Below are 18,796 nucleotides of genomic sequence, written 5' to 3' on the forward strand. Positions count from 1 at the left end.
TAATGATATTGTAAAGACAAATCTACAAGGCGTGATGAATTTACATCGCGATATGTAAAGATCAGTAGGACATAACTGCAGTATTGAGTATGTGGCCAACTCTCCAGTGGGCTTCAGATTTGTGTTGCAGGTCAGTGTGCGCTGCTGAGAATCCATCAGAGTGAGCCCTCTTCCCATGTTTCCGGATCTGTGACGTGGACCAACGGCGACGTTTCTATCCGGTGACGCAGAGACGTCAGCGGTCGGTGGGCGGAAAAGCGGCAGTGTGTTTCTGTATGTGGAGAAAAAGCCAAACCGGGTATTTTTCTAAAGAGGATTCGCACCGAGAATCAACACGGAACGGTTTAGCTTGTCGGCTGCTGTCATGGCGGTTCCCGCGGGTCACACGGACGTCCAGATGGACAGAGGCGCCCTGAGCGGACAGACGGTTTCCCCCGAAAACAACATAGACATCGACGAGAAAGAGTTGGAAAACATCACAAAGAAACACCAAGAAGACGACACGACTACGCTGCCTTTGCACTCACCTTGGACGTTTTGGCTGGACAGGTAATATTTTCACCTTTCTTCTGCGTTGTCTTTTCCAGTTTCGAGCCCCGGAGACGAACCGAAACGATGGAGGAAAAAAAATATAATTCAAGGCTTTTCCGAAGGCCTCCAGGAGCCAAATGTAGCGGGAGAAGAGTCTGCGATTAACATGACCTTCTTCTGTTTACTCACACTGCTTTTATTTACTCAGACAAACGGTGGACAAGCGCACACAGTCATTTTTTAGCTATTAAACCACGAAGCTACTTTAAATATGTTTCCCTGCAGGGTGCCTGAGGGGGTTTGGGGTGAAACTAACACAGTTTGTACCATTTTGCAATAAGTAGTTCCAGTCTGACACAGTAATCCTTTATTGGAAGCCTTTGTTATCTAATCAGAGTCCTTCATTAATGCCAGAACCTCACTACCTGTGATTAAAATGAATCCTAAACGTTGCAACTTAGCATTGAGGTCATGGGACTGTAGCTTCTCATTTCTACTTTGCATATTGTTTTATTGTTTTCCCTGGAACAAAGACTTTCCAACTTTGTATGACACTGAAGCAAGATTCGTCATCTGGAAAGTGTCTGCTATATTTGAGAAGACATATGAAAGGAATAAACTTTAAAAGCAGCTTACAACTCAAAAAGACTGGGAAAAAATGAGCCGATCAGTCAAACAACTGCAAAATTTTGAGCATCACTTAAGACGATCCATTAATGAATGTTTTCTCAAGCGTAAATAACCAATGTCCCAAAGTTTCAACTGCTTAATTCTAACCTTTTGATTTACTGTGTTTCATGTAACTCTAAACTAAATATATTTGGAATTTTGACTGATCATCTGACAATAGAAGACATGAAAGTGTCAAATTGGGTTCCTCCGACTCTTTGTAGCCATTTATCTCCAATTTGTGATACTTAATAGATCTATCTATCTAGTAAGTAGTTACTCGATTACATTACGCTTTAGTCCATAATGTTGTCAAAAACTACACTTGGATAGGAATCATGATCATCTAAAAGAGCAAGGCTAAAAGTTTTTCGAAAACGTTTGCTCTATTATTTGCCTCAGAAAAAGATTTCTAAAGTTTATATGACACTGAAGCATGATTGGTAATCATCTATGTATCTGATAAATCTCATAAATGACATATGAGTGAAATAAACTTTCAAAGAGCTGAAGAATGACTGGACTTTACTACCTAGAAAGACTGGGAAAAATTAGTCAAACAGCTACAAACATAAATGACACACTTTCTAATGTTTCAGCTGCTCAAATTTAAAATTTTGATCCATTTCTGTGTTTCATATTGTTTTAAGCAGAGTATATTTGGATATTCTACAGACAACAGGAGACATAAAAGTGTCAAATTGGGTTCCTCAGACTCATGATAGCCATTTTCTCTAATTTGTGGTACTTAATAGATGTAACTAGTAAGTTATCCATAGAAAAACATGAAGCTTTACTGTTAATGTTGCCAAAAACTAAACTTTGATAGGAATCATGATCCCTTAAAGAGCAAGGCAAAAAGTGACAAAAATGTTGCTTGTTGTTTTACCATTTGCTTTGGAATAAAGGTTTCCAAATGTTGTATGACACTAAAGCTTGATTAGAATCTACTAAAGTTGAGAAGTGACGTATGAAAGACTATTCAGACTTTACAACCCATGAAGACTGGAAAAAAAATGAACCAATCAGTCAAACAACTGCAAATTATTGAGCATCACTTAAGACAATCCATTCGTGAATGTTTTATCAAGCGTAAATAATCAACATTACAAGGTTTCAGCAACTTAAACATAACAATTTATTGCTTTTTCTGTCTTATATATAATCTTGAAGAGTATATATTTGGGTCATCTGACAATAGGAGACAAGAAAGGCTCAAGAGAACTCATGACATTCCTTTTTCTCCTATTTGTGGCACTTAATAGATGGAACTAGTAAGGAGTTTGTAGAAAAAAACAACACTTCAACTCATAATTTGTCAAAAACTAAACTTGGATAGGAGTCATGATCCCCTAAAGGGCAAGGCAAAAAAAAACCCTCAACAAAAATATTGTTTATTATTTTACCATTTGCCTTTGAATAAAGGTTTCTATATGCTGTATGACACTAATGCTTCATTAGTATCTGATAAATATGAGAAGTGACATATGAAAGAATTAAACTTTTAAAGGTGTGACGAATACTCAGACTTTACAACCCATTAATATTGGGGAAAATGACCAGATTAGCCATCCCATGGTTTCAGCTGCTTAAATATAACATTTAGGTGCTTTTCTGTGTTTCATTTCATTGTAAACAGAATATGTGTTTGGATACTGGACTGCTCGTCTGACAATAGGAGACATTAAACTGTCAAACTGTGTTCCTCATGACAACAAATTTCTTCCAATTTGTGGCACTTAATAGAAAAGCTTGTTTATATAGCAGCTTTTACATCACAGTCACATAGTGATCAACAGAATATACTAGCGTTAAGCCCATAAAAACAACAAAAAAGACAGAAAACAAAAAACAAAGCAACAGTAGATCTAAAAATAGATAAATAGTCATAATAACAGTAATAAGAACATACAGATTGAAAACCTAGATCATAGCGTAGATGTAACAAGTGAGGAGTTCATAGAAAACAAATGAAGCTTTAATCCATAATGCTGACAAAAACTGATCTTATAGTTAGTAATCATTATTCTTTAAAAGAGCAATGTCAAAATGTCAAAAAGCGTCAAACTATTTAACTTGTATATCGATAAAACAGTGGCTATACATTAAATGACTTCAATCAACATATAGTCTATTTATGCAGAAACATTTTCTTCATAAAGGTTATCCCAGGTCTTTTATCGTATACAGTGTAACAACCGTGCTACTAGCTCTACACTTGTTTCCGCGTTCTGTCTAGTTTGGGTAAAAACAGTTTCCTCTCATCCTTCAAGGTCTTTACCTGGCACGACGGCTGCAGAATGTGAATCCAATCTGAAGAAGATCTACACGGTGCAAACTGTTCAGGTGAGATTTGATGTCAGCTTAAGGAGCTTCATTGTCGTAGGAACAAAAAGATCAAGTGCATGACTTGGCTAAAAGTCAGAGTCGTTTGAGGAGAGCTTCCGTGATGCGAGGGAATAAGCAGCTACAGTATGCACAACTGGTGGGAGGAAAAAAAAACCCAAAACTTTTCATCATAAAAAAGTTTATTGATACCATATTACATCAGCTTTTTCTAGTGAAGTTTAAACAGTTTCGAAGTGCTGTTTTTTTGGTTGCTTTTTTAATGGCGTGTGTAATTGTTGTTGATTATCAAACCGTTATTTGATGAATTCATGTCTAACATACACTGTTCCCCTTGTACTAAATGGAGGGAAAGCCACTGTCTTGTTTTCATGGGGACTTTCAGCATGTAATGTTGAAAATATATAATATAAAACACAACTCGCTCCAAAATAAACAGACTGATATTTTAATATCAACGAGGACATCACACAACAGCCAGGTCTAAGTTAGTAATATTTTGCAGTGGTGTTTAAATTGGTGAAACAAGGTATCAATCAAAAAGTTTAGCTACAAAACATAATTTCCTACAGCTATTTTGACACTTGATTGTTTCAGTTGCCAAATATTTGCTTGTTCTCAAAATTTTTTGTCATTTACTTAATAGTCAAATCAATATTTTGGATTAAACATGCAAATCTACTTTGGAAATTACAATGTGCATTTTCACTATATTCTTACATTTTTTTGGACAAAAATAAGGTCAGAAAATAATCTGTACATTAATATACACTACCCAGCCAAAAAAAGTGGCACACTTTAGTATTTTGTTGGACTGCCTTTAGCTTTGAGTATGGAACTTATTTGCTTTGGCATCGCTTCTGCAATGTCACAGCATTTATTTCTGTCCAGAGATGCATTAATTGTCTACCAAGATCTTACATTGATGATGGGAGAGTCGGACTGCTGCACAAAGTCTTCTCCAGCACATCCCAAAGATTCTCAGTGGGGCTGAGGTCTGGACTCTGTGGAGGCCAATCCATGTGTGAAAATGATGTCTCATGCTCCCTGATCCACTCATTCACAATGTTCCCATGAATCCTGGCGTTATCATCTTGGAACATGTCCGTGCCATCAGGGAAGGAAAACTCCATTGATGGAAAGACCTGGTCATTCAGTATATTCAGATAGTCAGCTGACCTCATTCTTTGGGAACATAATGTTGCTGAACCTGAACAACCCCAGATCATAACCCTAACCCCCACAGACTTATAGGTACTAGCCATGATGAGTGCATCACTTCATCTACCTCTCTTCTTACCCTGATGCCCCCATCACTCTGGAACAGGGTAAATCTGGACTCATCAGATCACATGACCTTCTTTCATTGCTCCAGAGTCCAACCTTTATGCTCCATAGCAAATTGAAGCCTTTTTTTCCCCATTTCGCCTTGCTGATCAGTGGTTTTCTTAGAGCTACACAGCTGTTTAGTCCCAATCCCTTGAGTTCCCTTCGCATTGTGCATGTGGAAATGCTCTTACTTTCACTATTAAACATGGCTGTGAGTTCTACTGTCATCTACAATCATCTAAGAGTTTGTTCCGACCACGCTTGTTTCTCGAAGATGATCGTTCGCCACTATCTTTAAGGTTTTAATAATGTGTTGGAAGGTTCTTAACCTGATTTTAGTAGTTTCAGAAATCTCCTTAGTTGTTTTCTTTGCTTGCAGGCCAATAATTTGACCCTTCTGAAACAGATTAGCATCCTTTCCATGAGCACAGGATATGTCTTCCAACATGGTTGTTTAAGAAACGAGAAGCTCCTCACTGCATCAGCTAGGGTTAAATAAGTTGTTGCAGCTGAAACACATTCATCACTGCATTAATTATCCAATGGAAGGCTCTTATCTGTGTGCTTGGTTAAATCCAGGTGGCGACTTTTTTTTTTTTGGCCAGGCAGTGTATAATGGCTAAAGATTGCTAGTTGCAATCATTGTGTAAATGAGCCAAATGCAAATTGAATGAACTCATAACATTGTATTGCACAGTGCTAACTTTTTCCCTCCAAACTAGCTCTTTTCAATATGTTTATGAATTAGTTCAGTGTAATGGTCAATATTATAGTTGTTCCCATTCAAAGTCTTAGAAATTTAAGCAGTACAAAAAAATATAAATGTAGAAAATTATGTGCTAAAATACAGGCATATGTAGATAAAGTATAAGCATAAAATGTTCATTGTTCTAAGTAAAATAAAAAGTAAGTGTACAGTGTAATAAATAGTGATTTTGTTATTGCACAGAAATGTAGTTATTGCACATTATTGTTAACTAGTGAAGTGAAGTGTAAAATATATATCAGTGCTGATGTGTAAATTCACCAATAAACAACAAGAAACTGTAGTACAGACACACTAAAATAGTCTTCAGTGTTATTATTACATAGTTTGTCCAGCAGAGAGCAATGATGGATGGATTTTTAGCTGTTCCCAGTATGCATCATGCTCCCAAATTCAAAATAAAAGCAGTTCAAAGTATTTGCAAATCTATTGCAAATGGATTTTTTTTAAACTGCCACGTTTCTATTTCAGTATCAGCCTCAAATATCCAGTACAGATCAGAGAATAGCTGTCACCACTTGACTGTTTCTGATTCTGTTTGCAGTTGTTCTGGAGTGTATATAACAACATCCCTCCAGTCACAGCCCTGCCTTTGAGATGTAGCTATCACTTAATGCGCGGAGAGCGGAGGCCGCTGTGGTGAGTCTATTATTATTGGAAACATTGCGATTATGTCCCTTATCACTGGCTCAAACAGAGGACAAATTAGAAGTGTTGCTCATGTAGTTGCTGTTGTGTTTTATAAATTTTACACTGGATAAATACTCTCAATCTCATATCCCTTTATTAAAGTAAATATAAATACATTTGATGGCATAAAAACCTGAGTCTTGACGTTGTTTTTATAATGAGACCGTCAGTATATAATGTAGAACTATTTTCTCTGTTCTTCTTTATCTTTTACACCAACAGGGAAGAGGAAAGTAATGCAAAAGGAGGAGTATGGAAGATGAAAATACCAAAAGAAAACACTGTAGGTGCTGCTTTCTGTTTATCTGCTTTTACTGTAATATTGTAGCTGAATTACTAATTAGCTTTTCTGTATTTCAGTCTGCAGTTTGGAAAGAATTGTTACTTGCAACCATTGGAGAACAGTTTGCAGATTACTGTGCTTCAGGTACTTTTAAAAAAATTTTTTTTTTTTAACCTTTTCTCTCCAAAAATAATTGTCGTCTTGATGCAAACTGATTCATTGTTGTGCTGTTTTGTCATCTTTTTGTTTCCCAGACGACGAGGTTGTCGGTGTCAGTGTTAGCGTTCGCGATCGGGAAGACGTTGTACAAGTCTGGAATAAAGATGCATCTCTCGCTAACGAAGCAAATATCTTGGGAAAAGTCTATGAGCTGCTCCCATACATATCTTTTAAAGCTGTTTTTTATAAGTGTAAGTATACCCATATTTTTTTCCAGTTACGTGTCTTGTACCTTTACAGAGGGAAGAAACTTTTGTCTCTGGTGATATAAGGCAGACTATAGAGAAAAAAATGTATATTTGAAGGGCCGAAGCAGAACATGTAAGCATACCAGAGGATGATTTAAGAGTGCACATGGCTTTGGGCTAATCAGGGCTTTATTGACGTTACAGAAGAGGCAGCAAGACAAATGGCTCATATGCATTCATTCCTGCTGCACATTCACATCGGCAAATCTTGTCACTACTTGTTAAGTATTTGTTGCCAGAAATGCAATATTTTGTTATGTTTGCTAAAAACTAATTAGCTTTAAATTGTCCTTGACATTGCACAAGTTTTTCAGTTGCCAGTCCACAACTTCTATCCAGGCTTGGAATGGATATATGCTTTTTTAAAAAAAATGCCTCTCTGTGTTCAAGGTCTAACTGTGTCCTGCAAGTATAATGATTTTATTTATGTCAAACAGATCAAAGGTTTATAATCACCATGAATCTCTGACTTTTTTCAGCTCACATGGAACATCATGCCTTTGAGGGAGGACGCTCAAGACATTAGATTGTAACGCACTTTTTTCTTTTTTTTTTTTTAACCCGAACTCTGTACCTGCCTTGACATAAAGGCTCTGTCCACAACCTAATCAAGGATATTATTTTGCTTTCAACAAGGAAATGTTATCAATATATTTTTATAACTTAATGACTGATGCCTTGTTTCATTTTGACATGGGTCCTAAAGCTCTGAACTCGTCAGAGAATGTATATCCAGTGCAACTGTCATCCAGAGTTTGTTAGTTTGTGTCGGTCTCGACTTCCTGCTATACTGAACTGCACTGTCATGGTCCTGTCCTCTGCACGGCCGATGGACCTCGCAAGTAATTCCTGGTATAGAGGTAGCAGCTACATACCATGTTTTAACTGTTAACCGTCTGCATTCACATCATGTTTCAATCAAGTCAGCTTTGTACAGTGCCAAAGCACTTTTTCTGCCATTTCAGAAGTTTGTATCTTAATGATGAAAGTGTTTTACTCAGCTGGACTTTTTCCACTTGGATGGAGTGAATGTCCCATTTGGTTTCTGGAATCTTCATCAAGTGTACGTCAAACTTAAATCAGGGTAACACTTGAAAATATTGCACATGACTACCTATTCCCATCACAATGTCCTTCAGTTATAAAGCCATCATAGGGAATCGGAGCATAATCCTGCACAGACATGGCCCTTAGAAACTGTATATTTGGTTTCCGAAATGCGTTTTTACAGGTTTATGTAAAAGAGGAAAACCCGTCCTGAAAGGTGCCTCTGGGAATGTTCTCAGCCTCACCATATTAGATGTTTCTTTAAACACACGTGTTGAAAGTAGGTCTCCCTTCCTCCTAAATGGAGTCATGGATTGTTTGAAGAGATACTGCACATTTTTGTGCTCAGCTAGTGGTGCTTTGTCGTACTTGTCTCTACTTGTTTCTCCTACCAATAAATCTAGTAGTTTGCTTACTGGACTGTGTCCCCGTAACAATAACACACAGAAAAAGGCAGCATTATTTGCCTTTAAGATTGTAATATAAGGCCATGTTCCTACCATATTTAGCAATAAATGTAGGTACAGTTTGTCAAATGTCATCATTAAAAATTCAGATAAGATGGATGTGATGAACTTAAGCAAAAACAAACAAAAAAAAAAAAAAACTTGACTGACCTTAAAAAATGCCACAGAAATAGAACAACATATTTTTCAGATCCCTTTACAAATCAGGGCAGTTTTTCTGCAACTTTATTGCTGAATTTGAGTTACCTTTACTAACCCTGTTAACACTCTGTTGTTTTATTGCAGTGTAGACCACAGTAACCTGAATGCTACTGGCATTATTGTCACACCACTTTTATAGATCAACTTTGGACTGGTTGATAGTTTTAAGGGGGCAATATTTCCTTTGTAAACGTTTAGTTTTTTTTTGCAGTGACATGGACAAAGTAAATAAAACTCAGCTGAAAATGCAGTTATTATTGGGGTTTCTTTTTCAGAGTACATTTTTCAACAACGGGTATCTATTAAAAGACAGTGTTGTTATTCTGGCATGTTGGGTGTATTTTAATACCTCAGTGATTTAACATTGTCTGATTATACTGAGCCATCTTGTCCTTACACCAGTTGCTGTTACTCCTAATACTGTCTACCGGTAGAAAATACCTCAACAAATATTTTTAAAGGTCAGTAAAACTTCGTGGTAAGTAATTAAACTGTATTTATATAGCAATTTTTTTCATTAAAAAAAAGGAAATTACAGTATGAAACAACACAGTCAGAGGCAAAATGAACAAATATGAAGTCAAACATAAAACAGGGATGGAAATCTTTAAAAAGGCTCTTTGAACAAAGTTGCATAGACTTGAGTGTTTTTCCAACTTGTAATAACCACAAGACTGAAAATGTACTCCACATTTCACTTAAAAGATTTCCAGACCTTCCTCTGAAGTCACTAATGTATCGACTTTGTTCAGTAAATATCCCAATAAGCAGTTACAGACTTGCCTGAAAGAAACAAACTTCTTCTCTACTGCTCACTTAAACATTAATGGTTAGAATGTTTAAGTCAAAACAATGTCAGGATAATCAACTCAAAGTTAGGCATATAATCACCATAATATAATATCTCATAGAGTCTCTTATTCTTCTAAACTGATGCCAATGTCCTCTTTTTGGCTGTTCCTGGGTTCTCTGAGCTCATTTCCGCTTGACAAGTTGGAAATTAGTTGCAGGCCTTTATATCAAAAGAAATATATCAAAAATGCCAAAATGAAGGTGATAATTCTCTGTGGGCTCTTTATCGCAAATGATATTTGTAGAATCCAGCTGATGTATTGGTGCGCTGATTTTATCTGCTGATACTGGCCTATCACAGGTATCTTGGTATTAGTGTATTTGTTGATCGATATGTACTGATATAAAACTTTTCCTTTTTATTTGATACAGAACATTATGCTGATAAATGTATTTGGGGTTATGAAATTGTGTCATCAGATATTTTGTCCTGCAGAGCATCATCCAAAGCTGGAAAATGAAGCCAGCTAAAAACTGCTATTTATTAAATGGCCACTTGAGGCTGGCTGCAAAGGCAAGTCAATCCCCAAAAGCACTCATGCCAGTCGGGTACAGAAGAAAAAAAACTGGCATCTGGAGCTAGTCTCCCTGTTCATGACAACAGTTCAGGTTTTTTTTTTTTTTTTTTTTTTTTTTTTAAATAAAACATGCATGTTTATCTTGTTTTAAGCCTTAAAATTATGCATAATTACAATTTGAGTAAGAGGTAGGTGCCTTCACAGGACAATAGTTTGCATTGCCTGCTTCAGCTCCACTCACACTACATCTCTTTGCCCAATTTTTGATTAGCTGAACTTTAAAACCTATAGATGATACCACAAAGAGCTAGTCTATCTTTATATACAGTCTATGACTCAGACTCCATTGTTTACAACAGTCCCAGTACAGTCTGCAGCAGAGTTTGCATCCCAACTGAGTGGATGATGATGCTAAATCAAGCTTTGTATTCACAATAAGCTGCTAACTAGCCTGTGAAACACTGTTGGAAAGCTGATGAACAATGAACTCCAATATGAATACAAAAAACATTGGTTGATATATTAATATTGGGTTTTTTTTTTTACTCCTTAAAATCAGTGTCTGCATCAGCTCCAAACCTACTGGTTAATGCATTTTGTTTTTTGGGTTATAAAAGAGTAAACTTTCTTAAAGACCCAACCCATCCAAATAACGTCATTCGCAAATATAAATTCAAAGTTCCGAGTTACAACTTCTGGAAATCCTAAATTTAGAACAGGAGTGCACTAAATGTTTGGACACTAAACCCAACAAATCAACATAATAAGCTCCGTATTGGAAGCTTGATCCAAACAACACAAAATCAGTTGTTTTGATCCCTAAACATGTCCGACGACCTAATACACAAGATTTAATGTGAATGTCCAGGAACCGGAGCGTGAGCAATTACATGGACAGCTAGTTTTAGAGTGCCTCTGTCCCCTGGGGTTATAAAATTAATTCAGAAGACTAGTCAGTAATTTATAAAACCAGTGTAGAGTGCATCCAGTTTTACTCTGCACTGATCATGCTGCACTTACACAGCCAACTGAAATGGTGCCGGTACGGACTCAAAATCTCACAGATTTGATTGTGTCCAACATTGTAAGGATTCACCCGCCAGCAGCTTGGGCGGTGCAGAAACATTGCTTTAATGATCAGAGGGGAGAAGAAGAAGAATAGCTGACCCTGCTAGCATCTACAAAGAAACACTTCTTGATTGGGGAAATGCTTCTGTTATTCTATAATTTACATTGACACTAGAAAGTCCTCAGTGAGACCTTGAATACAAATTAGACAAACCAATGCATATGTTTATTAATAACCTTCAAAAGCTATTTTTTAGTATAATTGTTATTTGTACTACAGTCTATAATCCATCATCTGTGTAAGAGGTGTATAAATACAGAAAGAAAGTTAGCTACTTTTTAAATGAGTTAAGTGTGATGGCTTTACACCTTAAATGCTGTAAAGCAGATACTGGTCAGATCTTGCACATTAGCACTTACCTTGGCAACCATGACAAGGTAAGTGCTTTGTTGTAAACACTGGCAATAAATACACTAATTGGTGATATTTCCAGCTTCATGACTGCATGTGTTTGGAAAAGAACTGTCTTATTAACAGCATGTATGAGACCACATTAGGTAGCACTGTGTTTCCACGTTTTCATTTGTTGTCTGTTGTTTTATTGTTGGTGGAATATCAGAGTAGACATTTTTTTGACCAAATTTACACCATCATATAATTGGGTTGTATAATTCTACCAAAGCAGGGTTGTACCACTGAAGATCACCGAGGCTACAAAATTTCAGGACTCTAGCTACATTGCTTCTCAAATTACAGCACTTCAAACATTGCTCCACAAATTGGCATGAAGAAAACGATGCAAAAATCAACATCCCTCTGTAGATTTTTTTCTACTCAGAAAGTTACAACAATTATATTCAAACCCATGTTTTACTTAATAACATGCACATTAAAAAAAAAGATAAATATGAGATGGTCAGGTGTGACCCATGTCTTGTGCCAAGTCTGAAGCTCTTGACCATGCCTTTTCAGAGCTCAGCGTTCCCTGGCATCATTTTAAGAGTAGGGCCACTGTGGCTTTCATTAGTGCTACTTTGGGTTGTTCTAAGCCTCCCGATTACTGCTGCAACTGTAGGACTGTGTTCTGCTGATTTTTAGTTGGTCACTTTTTGTTGATCTTCCTGTATCCTTCTCCACCTTTGCAGTTCTTTTCCACGTGGAACCAAGATGTAGACATGCAGATAGACACACTCCATTGGTCCAAATCTATGGAAGCTCTGGTGTTTAAATGTAATTTTCTAACAATATTTATGCAATAATTCCAAGTGGAAATCAGAGGTGTACTCAATTTGGTTTCAGTGATCTGAGGTTTTCTAACTTTTGTATCGGTGATCACGGGTGTATTCATGTTTGCTGCATTGAGTTTTTACTTTTAGGCCTGTGTTTTCAAATTAGTCTTTTTAAAGTATTTGTTTTTATTGTTCATAAGGGGAAATAATCTGCTGTTTAACTTAGAACTTGTACAGTTCTTAAAAGGTGACAGTTTTTAATCATTTTCTGTTTAAATTATATTGCATTGGGGTATATATAAACCATTTATTCAACGTCGAGCACATTTGTAACATTTCAGAGCAAAGCAGATACACAAGAATAATGTTTTAGAGCTAAAATAATGTAAGAATGAAGCCAAGAGTTTGGCAGAATCTTGCATTATTATCAGAAATGCATTAATGTGTCATTTTAAGTAATATGTAAATTGTTAGAGCATGTACATTTGTTAAGTTTTTAAGCTTTAACAGAAAACCGTCCTTTAAAACATTCCTGTTTGGCTCATAAGTTTTGGGGGGAAAGTTTGATGGAGTCCAGCCCAGTTATATATTCAAAGCTAGAATGCAGCCTGAGGTAACTTAATCCCTGGTTTCTCCTACTTTTACTCATTTAACGTTCTTCCCTGGTCATTATCTGTGCAGTTCCTCCAGAAGTCCTCGTCCTTTCATTACGTGTTGAATGCTACAGCCCCCAGCAGCAGGGGAAAAACACCATATAAAAGCCATCCATCCCCCTTTGGAAATCAAGAGGAGCTCCTATTCATTTGCTTAATTACCTAATTAACAGAAAGCTAATTACTTTGTTGTGTGCACGCGTATGTGTGGAGAGGCTGTTACGTAACTGATAGTGATCCTCAATTAATTTGTAACTGCACTCCATCAAGTCGGGGCCTTAATCCACACAACACATCACCAGCGTGACACCAACAAAACATGATAATAAATTCCGACACAGACACATGGCTGTTGGGCTCCGCTGAGCTCACAGATCCAGTATTGACACGCAGATCAAGCCAGTGAAGAATTAAAAAGCTCAGATTATGTGTCAGATTACCTTCATAAGACTCTACATACATTTGGCTTTTTGTCATTAATTACACCAGCCGATCGTGTTTACAACCTTATGGAAAAAAAAAATACAGTAATCCTATGAAAGGCTGCCGGATACACAATTCATAGTGAAATCTGTTGGACTATTATGAGAATTTTGTAGTTATATCATAACTGAATGGCATAGAGACTACAGACTTATTTAAAAATCTGTAATATTTTGGCTGTCAAAGTTTTTTTCTTTGATGCATCTGTGTTTAGATTGTATATATACATAGATTTAATGACATATTTTAATGAAAAAAGTAATTCTATTTGTTGCTATTTACCAAAATGTGTCTTTTTTGTGAGTGAATTTGTGTGTTTTCTGTGTCATAATGCACAATAAACAATCCACTGTAGCTTTGGATTTATCTGTTAAATTGCTTGGAGGACAGGTGTGTGTCATGTTGATTTTTCCATGATGTCATTAAACACAACACCAAAGATTTAAATCATATATCTCTGTGTACTTGCTACAGCATATTGGGTATACCTATAATACATATGAGCCATTTTAGCTATCAGTTACTATGAACTGTGCATATAAATACAAATTAAACCTTAAACACCTTATCCTGGGACCGTATAATACCCTGTTTTATAGTTTTATTTTATTTATTCATGCCTGTCTGTTCTTTTTTTTGAGAAATCTTTATTAAGTCAGTATGCTGCCACTTTTCTTTTTCAAATGTGATCGTTCGTGTAGTGTAATTTAACAAGCAACAAAAAATAGCGATGTGTTTTCCTGTTTGTCGCTGTTACTATGACAGGACGTTTGCTGGTTTGCTGTCTTATTTGGTGCAGTGTTGCTGGTGTCAGGGTCACTGCAGCAGAGCAGAAGGTTGTTTGATAGAGGAAGATTTTGACGGCAGCAGCTTTGTAAATGAATGATCCTGTGCCAAGTGATCAATCGGTCAGTTAGAAGCCAAACTGGAGCCTGAGCATGAAAACTCAGAGGTCATGAACTTAACAGCAAATTAGTAGAACGCCACATGCAGCACAAACATGTCAAAGTGACTAGTACTTGTGATAGTCGTAGTAATTTTTGTTTAGTGCAATTTACTGAGCAGTTACAGTAAGTCATGTATAGTGTACATAAACATAAAACATGTTGAAAAACATTAATATAGCTTGAAAATTCCATCTTTAGGAGCCGATAAATGACCAGAAAAATTACAAAGGGGCTAAAATGCTATGCTATGAAAGCTTTACTTGTAATATTGTTTTAATGTAAAGCTCAATCTGTGATACATAAGTGAAATATATCAGAATAATAAAAAAAAAACAGCCATACATTAAAGGGCTACAGGAAACTGTAGCGAGAAAATATCGCAGGTTGTGTTAAAATAACTGATAACATTATATAAACTCCCTATAAACTTTCGTGCTACAGATTAAGTGGTTAATAAGTAGAAATATTATATTGCAGTAACTTTTCCTGTGGCTCGGTGTGGTCAGAAGGTGGCGCTGTCTACCAAGAAACAGCCTCTGATGAGAGGTTCGTCAGCAACATTCCTCTCAGATGCAGCCATGATAAATGTAATGTCGTTTACAGTGAAATGAGCTGTGTTTCTCAGACCTTGATCAAGGACAAAAAGAAGAAGAAGAAAAAAAGACTTAAAATATTTTCCCTTGAAGTTAATGTTGCTTTACAATTAGTGTTAACTGGGCTGTTGCACTGGCCCATTCTTTTCATCTGGGGCAACTGAGGGATATTTTTAATAACTGTTGTAATATTTTTACACTTCTTGTAACCAAGTGACCAAAACTTTGCAACCACAAGATTTACAGCAAGCAGGGAAATTCTGTGTAACTTAAATTTAGGTGCAAGCATTCTGCAGCGCCGGCCCACATGTTAGAAATTATTATTATAGTAAAAGAACCTGCAATGTGGTTATCTGCACTACTCAAAAAACACAACACTACTACCCTCTTTAATGGTTAAAACTCCTCACGGCTGAGATTAAAACATCTTTAATGATTATGTCAGAGCATTTTTTCTTTTCTGTCTTTTTTTTCTTTTTTCTTTTGGCAATGAGGGTTTGGAAGAGTTACGATGAACCCTAGATCAAGAAAAAAAAGGAGAGGAGAATTTTCTGAAATAATAGAAGTTCATTCTGCCTCAATTGTAATTAGTCAGCTTAGACATTTTAGCTTTTCTGACAGCCCCCTCTCTCCTGTCACACTTTCTGCTAAAACTAATGCATATCATTACATTTCCCCATAGAAAGGACCCACTAAGTGCCACTAAGTGCCGCTGAATTGTACTTGTGATGTTTCTATGAAGGGGGGATCTGCAATGCAATGAGCGTTGTTTACCCAGCAGGTGGATATGACGTCATATTGGAACATCAAAACAAAAACATCCAAATCCGCGATTCTTCCTTTTTTTTCTTCTTTCCTTCTTCTTCTTCTTCCTTTTTTTGTGGCGTGTCTTCGGCGTGTTAAAATCTAATAACATTGGGAAAAAAACGAGCTTCCCCTGCGAGAGACACCGGCAGGCAGCGAGTGTGAAACTCCACATTTTTATTTTTTATTTTTGTTGTTGCTCTTATTTCGACGCCCTCGGTAAGATCATCTCTTTCTCTCGTAGTTAAGTAAGTTCGTTAGTTGCCCCACCATCACCACCGCCACCGCCAGCACCAGCAGCACCACCACCAACCACCAGCCACCTCCACCTCCACTAACACGGAGGAGAGCGGAGGAATATTTCGCTTATTTACGGTGTGATTTGTTGTCGCATGCGTTTCTCGGTACACAAGCTCGCGTGCACGGCGGCTCCGGTGTCTCGTACTTAAAAAAAAAAATCGGTACCCTCCGCGTGCGCCTGTTAGCTGCCGTTAAAAGCTGTGTTGTGTGTTTTTTAAAAAATATATATCTTCCCCTACAAACCGGTAAGTTTCACTATTATCATAAATGTTAGCTTTGTTGTTTCGTATCTAGATACCTGCTGCTGCTACTCGCAAACACACACACGGGAGTTTGTCTTGTCGAGTTTTCTTTTTTTTATTTAGCTGTAACAAATAAACAAATAAACAAACACCTGTGCTATCATAATGTCGACTGCTAGTAACGTTAACTGTGCCTCTACGAGTTTGACTTTTTTTAAATTGGGGAAAGTTGTAACTTCATGAAACCCTGAGGGTGGAAATGCACCTTTGAGGGGGGAGAAAAAGTATTTTAGCAATTAATGCTACATGGTTATAAAGCAGCTAGTTAGCGATAGCGGCTAACTAGCTTGCAATCGCAACGTTACCTGTTAAGGATATGTTAGCGCCATGAAAAAGTTTACGTTGTGAAGGGGAAGTTTGAATGCCGTGATTTCTTTTGGAGTAAGACCAGGGAAGGAGCTTTTCCCCACGTGTTAGCTGTCCTCCAAACTCCCAAAGACCGGAGCAAAGGCATCAGAAGTGGCCGAAACTGAAGTTATATTAACCGTATTGCGGCTTAAAGCTAATAGGCAGAGTGGTTTTATTTAGCTGTCCATCTTTAGCGTTGTTCTTTTTTGGTGTGGCTCGCCTGCTTTTAGCGATAAGGCTGGTACTAAACACCCGTAAAGCCGATTTTCACCTCATAGGTAACTTTTCATCAACGCGAAAGATTTGTAGAATTAAATTTTAATTATAGCTTTGACAACCTGAAACTGTATTTCAAAGTGTGATGCGTGTTTTTCTAATTGTGTTGTTGGTTTTGCTCAAAGTTTGCTGCTTGTATTGAGTCAGATGTGGCGTGGCGTAAGCAGTTGGGCATTTTCTTAAATGTAAATTGGTTGGAGTTGTACATGACTTTGCTATTACTTGCGAAAAATGGAGTTTAATTTTTGTTAAATAACAATTAACAGTTGTTACTACAGTTGTGTAAGCTGCTTTTACTAATATTTGATATCCTAATACACTGTCCAAAGGATTGTTGTAGTTTTTGTTTAACTGTAGCAATCAAGTACACTTATATTCATTGTGTTTTGACTCTTTTTTCTGTTTTATTTAACATTTTAGAACAGGTGTATCACATACAAACGAACACTTGTGACAAAGACTGTGGATTGGACTCTTTGAAAGCTCAGGAATCTATGTAAACATATTGATACAATTGTCTAATGTAATTAATCCACACTGATTTATCATACATTTTCTTAATCAGAAAGATATGCACAAAATATTTTAGATTTTTAAAAAAAATAGTAAAAATAGAGAGTACATATGCGTACTAATTATAAACTGCATACATATAAGCATGAAATATTGCCATAATGTTTTATACAGTACGTATGCAGCTGGCAACAGCAGGACTAAAACCATCTAAAAATTTACAAAAGGGAAACTGCAGCTTTAACAACTATTGCTGGCAGTGCTCCCTCCTCCTTGGTCTTTGGATTAGTCATTGTCTGAGGGGAAAAAAACACTTTTTTGTAGGAGAAGTAAAGTAAACAGCCTCCAACAAGCGAACCTTGACAACCCAGATTAAGGAAAACATTGGAGATCAAACAGTGCTGCTGCTGGGCTGTTGTCATGAGCTGCCTGAGAGAGAGCTGCAGACTATTTGAACAGGCACTGGGGTTTGTGTGCTCACTTATGCAGAAATGGACCTTCGCAAATGCTGACCTAGGTTTTAAAACACAGGATGAACTTTCTTTGCAACTTTTCCAGGCCTGCTGTTTGACACAGCTATTGCATACAGACACTCAGCCTTCTGCTGTTTCTGATGGGAACAACCCAACATCGTCCCCCGCGTCTGCTTCTAGAAACAAGAATGACTGTACTTTGTCTGCCACATGCTACCACTGAATAAATTGAGTTGGGGGGAGGTGATGGGTTGGGGTATGAAGCTTGAAATTTGAGAAAGACCAGCTGTATGCATTGTAATGACGCAAGATCCTTAATGCACCAATCTGTGATTTTGTATTATTTGGAAAGCCCTTGTTTCTAGTTTGGCCTCTTCAGGCTTGGGCTAAGGCTCTTCTTTGTGGAGAGCTGAGGTTCAACTGGTAAGAAAGTAATCAGTCACTCATGCATTCAGTGTGAGGACTCCCATCCCTGAGTGGAGCGGTCCTCTCTTTCATCTGACGGCTCAGTATTTGTGAACACACATTCAAATACCCTGTGCTGGGTACAGAGGGGCTGTAAACTGACTGTGCACCCTCGCTTGCAGCTGAATGATAAGGAGAGTTATTTTCGGTCCAGTGTGGGAATAAGGTTCTGCAT

At 37.2% G+C, this 18,796-nt stretch overlaps 2 protein-coding genes across 11 annotated transcripts in view; both read left to right on the forward strand.

The window, feature by feature from the left end:
* Positions 1-233: 233 nt before the first annotated feature.
* On the forward strand, positions 234-9,046 carry LOC111566146 (eukaryotic translation initiation factor 4E type 3). The gene is made up of 7 exons (XM_023266580.3): positions 234-549; positions 3,474-3,546; positions 6,186-6,280; positions 6,554-6,614; positions 6,692-6,758; positions 6,869-7,024; positions 7,561-9,046. Exons 1-7 carry the CDS (start codon positions 365-367, stop codon positions 7,605-7,607), a joined length of 684 nt encoding a protein of 227 aa, XP_023122348.1. The 5' UTR covers positions 234-364; the 3' UTR covers positions 7,608-9,046.
* Positions 9,047-15,952: 6,906 nt separating this feature from the next.
* Positions 15,953-18,796, forward strand: part of foxp1b (forkhead box P1b) — a 150,589-nt gene continuing 147,745 nt past the window's right edge. For 5 of the 10 annotated variants that reach the window (XM_055010708.1, XM_023266565.3, XM_055010712.1 and 2 more), the window contains exon 1: positions 16,224-16,489. The gene's annotated coding sequence lies outside the window, so the exon portion shown is untranslated. Of the gene's footprint in view, positions 16,164-16,222; positions 16,490-18,796 lie in introns of those variants that run through there. The other 5 variants (XM_023266560.3, XM_055010709.1, XM_023266568.3 and 2 more) reach the window with 4 other exon arrangements.

The sequence above is a fragment of the Amphiprion ocellaris genome, chromosome 5 (assembly GCF_022539595.1).
Source record: "Amphiprion ocellaris isolate individual 3 ecotype Okinawa chromosome 5, ASM2253959v1, whole genome shotgun sequence".
NCBI lineage: Eukaryota > Metazoa > Chordata > Actinopteri > Pomacentridae > Amphiprion > Amphiprion ocellaris.